At 53.8% G+C, this 3,786-nt stretch overlaps 1 protein-coding gene across 1 annotated transcript in view; it reads left to right on the top strand.

Moving 5' to 3' along the window:
* The window catches only part of MAST3 (microtubule associated serine/threonine kinase 3), a gene marked incomplete at its 3' end in the record, with an annotated part of 13,251 nt that overhangs the window by 1,217 nt on the left and 8,248 nt on the right, over positions 1-3,786 (top strand). Inside the window, 5 exon segments of the mRNA XM_009878018.1 lie at positions 976-1,027; positions 1,109-1,197; positions 1,372-1,444; positions 2,652-2,730; positions 3,055-3,212. Of these exon segments, the coding sequence (XP_009876320.1) occupies positions 976-1,027; positions 1,109-1,197; positions 1,372-1,444; positions 2,652-2,730; positions 3,055-3,212 (451 nt within the window).

The following is a 3,786-nucleotide window of genomic DNA, read 5'->3' as shown; positions in this document are numbered from 1 at the left end:
AGGGCTCTGACCACGCGTGCAGAGCTCTGACCAGACATGTGGCGCTCTGACCACGCGTGCAGAGCTCTGACCACATGTTGCCAGCGTCGACCACACATCGGTGCCGTGTACACCCGTCTGGAGGGGCAGGCTGTTGAGAAACGCCATCCTTTGCGCCCTGAGTGCTGCATCTGCTGTTTATTTCTGCTTTTGGGATCTGGGGAGAATCTCTTCGCTCCAGGGTCATCCCTTTGATTTTGCCAGGGTGCAGCATGGCGTTAAACAATATCCTTTAATTAACGACATCCATGTGAGTTCCCGTTCCCAGCCCGGTGAGGAAATTCAGCGTTGCCTTTACAGAACTGGCAGCCTGAGGAAGTGCAGATAGAGGAAGGGGAAGGTTGTCCTCACACCGGAGGCTGCTCTGTGCTGTGGGTACCTGCAGTTCCCTCTCGGCAGAGTGAAAGAGAACTTGAGGGAGCTAGTTATATTTTAAATGGGATTGAAATGGGGAGAGAGGGGGGCTGCAGCATCCCTATAGGCAGGGAGGCTTTTTGAGGCTGGGCCATGCTTGCGAGGCAGCTGTGGGGCTTGGAGAAGGGCTGGAAGGAGAGGGAAATGAAGATTCCTGCAAGAAGAGTTGAAGTCTTGAGTTGGGAGTGTGGGAATGGAGATGGGGATATGGAGATGGTGAGATGGAGAAGGTGATACGGAGAGCTGGTGCTTGCTGACCAGATGGAATCACAGAATGTTAGGGGTTGGAAGGGACCTTGAAAGATAGGAACTGAGAGGAGGGGGCATTTTCCACATGATGGAAGCGGTCGGGTTGTGGCCACTTGGCATTTCCATCGCTTCCTCCTTTTACATCCCTTTTTCCATTCCGATTGCCCCAGGGGCCCCCAGCCTCTGCCCTCCCCAGTGAGCCAAAACCAGAAGCTGGTGACTTGACGAGATGGTTCATCGTTAAAAATAACCCCGTTGGTCTGTCTCTGGCAGCGTTGAACTGGGGACGGCTGTTCCCTGCAACCGGAGATCCGTACCCGACGAGGTGGGGGCAGCCGTGCCTGAGCCTGTCCAGCCCTGCCCGTCCTTTGCAACCCCAAATTAATTCCCTTTTTTCCTTCCCTAGTTGCCGAAGCAGCAATAGGAAGAGTTTAGTGGTGGGGACCCCCTCTCCGACCCTCTCACGGCCTCTCTCCCCGCTCTCCGTGCCGACAGGTAAGGGATGTCCGAGGGGATGGGTTGAGCATCTCCCCAAATTACCCCCGTATTTTGGAAGGTAAACCCATCTGCTTCTGTGGCACCAGTGCTCTTGCCCACCAGTGCCTTTTCCAGGAGGGAGCAGCTTGGGATGCGATTTAACGAAGCGATTTAACCTCTTTCTCTCCACAGCTGGGAGCAGCCCCTTGGACAGCCCACGCAACTTCTCCGCCAGCACCTCCATCAACTTCCCCTTCGCTCGCAGGTGAGCTCCTGGCAACCTTCCTCCTCCTCCAGGCCATTAAGATTCACTATGAATTATAATTCACTGGCCTGTTGATCTCAAATGATTTGTTTTGATTTTTTTTTTATGTGCTTTTTTTTTTTCCCCTCCGTGATTTTGGGTCTGGTGGCGTTTGCTCTGCTGGGACTTCTCCCTCCCACCACCCCAGCCATGCTCCTCGGACTGACAGGCGAGTACTGAGGTCGGGCTGAGGCTGCGTTTCAGGGAAGTGTCTGCTCTGCATCATCACAGCCCTTTTGCATCCCCGGGCGGGAGATTTTTCCTTGGGACCCATCTCTCTGCAGCTCTGGGAGCAGAAATATCCCATCGCACCATCCCCAGCCACAAGCTCAGCCCCGGTTTGGACCCGCTCCCCGACGGATGCTCGGCATCCCAGGACGGATGCTCAGCTGGGTCCCCACGCTGCTCCAGATGCCAAAATCCTGTTTAACTAATTAATTAATTGCACACATGGGGGTGGGTGGTTGATTTTAACCCATCGATTGTTGCATGGAAAAAAGCTGGAGGCTTCTTTTGGTACTTGTAACAAGAGAGAAAAGACAAACCCCGGGGTTTACGAGCCCGCCAGTGGTGATGCCAGCGCCGGATCCGGTGCTCTGCCAGCTCCCACCGTCCTTGACCTCGCATGGGAAACGGCGGCGGGAGGTTGAAGGGCCTCGTCTTGACACGGACGTTGCCCTGTTCATTAGAAAAGTCTCCGAGAGGAAACATTCACTTACGTACGAGCGGTCGCCTTCCTGTTTATAACCCGGCTCCGCTCTGCGGTGGCCGTTGTCTCAGGATGCATCATAGGAATCCTGATTTCCCCAGGAACAAAGACTCAGGGGGCTGAGTTTTGCTCTGATTTAAATGCAGATTCTCACATTTTTGGTTTTTTCACTGTGTGAAACAAATTTGCCGCCTGACCAAGCCCCTTTGGGGCTGTCACTGTCCCCATGCACGCTGAGGTTGCAGAACAACCCCCCCTTCAACTGCAAACCCCTCTTGTTTCACCCAGTTTCAGTCCTTTCTGAAAGGAGGTTTCAAGGCTTTAATTATTCAAGCCAAACCTGCGTCCTCTTCCCCACCCTTATCCCGTTGATGTTATTTATTCGCATTTAGGTATTTTGGGGGGGTCGTATGGTTTGGTTTTTTTCCTGTATGTAATTGGGCGTGTTTGCGCTCTCAGGGCTGATGGCAGAAGGTGGTCACTGGCTTCGCTACCCTCCTCTGGCTATGGGACCAACACCCCCAGCTCCACTGTCTCGGTAATGTTTGTGAGAAGAACCCAAACCCCTTGATTTTGGGTGAAATGTCTCCCTAGCCCCACGACACCGATTCGAGTTGTTAGAGCAGCTCTTTTAGCCACAGCATCTTGGGTGGCTTCTGCGCAGAAGCCACCCAAGATGCCACAGCTACAAGAGATGGGACTCAACAGAGTTGGGTTGAGTGGGAGAGGAGGGAGGGTGCTGCCCACCAATGGTTCCAACCTTCTAAGATGCCCCGAGGAGCATTTTCCTCGTGGGCTTGCTGGTTTCCATCGGGGAGCACGGCTCCATCTCCTGATTCCCTGCGTTGGTGCTTCTTTCCAGTCGTCTTCATCCTCCCAGGAGCGCCTACACCAGCTGCCGTACCAGCCCACCCCCGACGAGCTCCATTTCCTTTCTAAGCATTTCCGCAGTACGGAGAGCGTCACGGACGAGGAGGGTCGGCACTCGCCCTGCCTGCGCCCACGATCCCGGAGCCTCAGGTACGGCAGGATTGAGCCTGTGCCCTCGCCCGAGCTGTTCCTGGGACGTCCAGGTCCTACCGAGCCTGTCCCAAGGTGTTGACCCCCTTGTTAGGGAGCGGAGAAGCCGTGGCTTGAGGTAGTAGATACTCCATCCCTGGAAATATTCAAGGTCAGGGTGGACGGGGCTCTGGGCAACGTGATCTGGTTGAAGATGTCCTTGCTTGTTGCAAGGGCTTGGACAAGATGACCTTTAAAGGTCCCTTCCAACTCAAACCATTCCCCAATGGTGAAACTGGTGAACCTTCCCTGGGAAGAATGGTGAACCTTCCCTGGGGAAGCTGGGGAAGGGCCTGGGGAATAAATCTTATGAAGGAGATGGGGCTGTTTAGTTTGGAGAAGAGGAGGCTGAGGGGAAACTTCTTTGCTCTCTACAACTACCCGAAAAGACGTTGTAGAGAGGTTGATGCTGGTCTCTTCTCACGTTTTATTAGCGATAGAACAAAAGGGAATTGATTTAAACTGCAACAGGGGAGGTTTAGACTGGGCATTAGGAAAAAAAATTTCACAGAAAAAGTAGTCAACCACTGGCACA

The sequence above is a fragment of the Apaloderma vittatum genome, unplaced genomic scaffold, assembly GCF_000703405.1.
Source record: "Apaloderma vittatum isolate BGI_N311 unplaced genomic scaffold, ASM70340v1 scaffold20870, whole genome shotgun sequence".
NCBI lineage: Eukaryota > Metazoa > Chordata > Aves > Trogoniformes > Trogonidae > Apaloderma > Apaloderma vittatum.
Note: the sequence above shows the minus strand (reverse complement) of the source record. Positions and strands in the feature narration are given on the sequence as shown.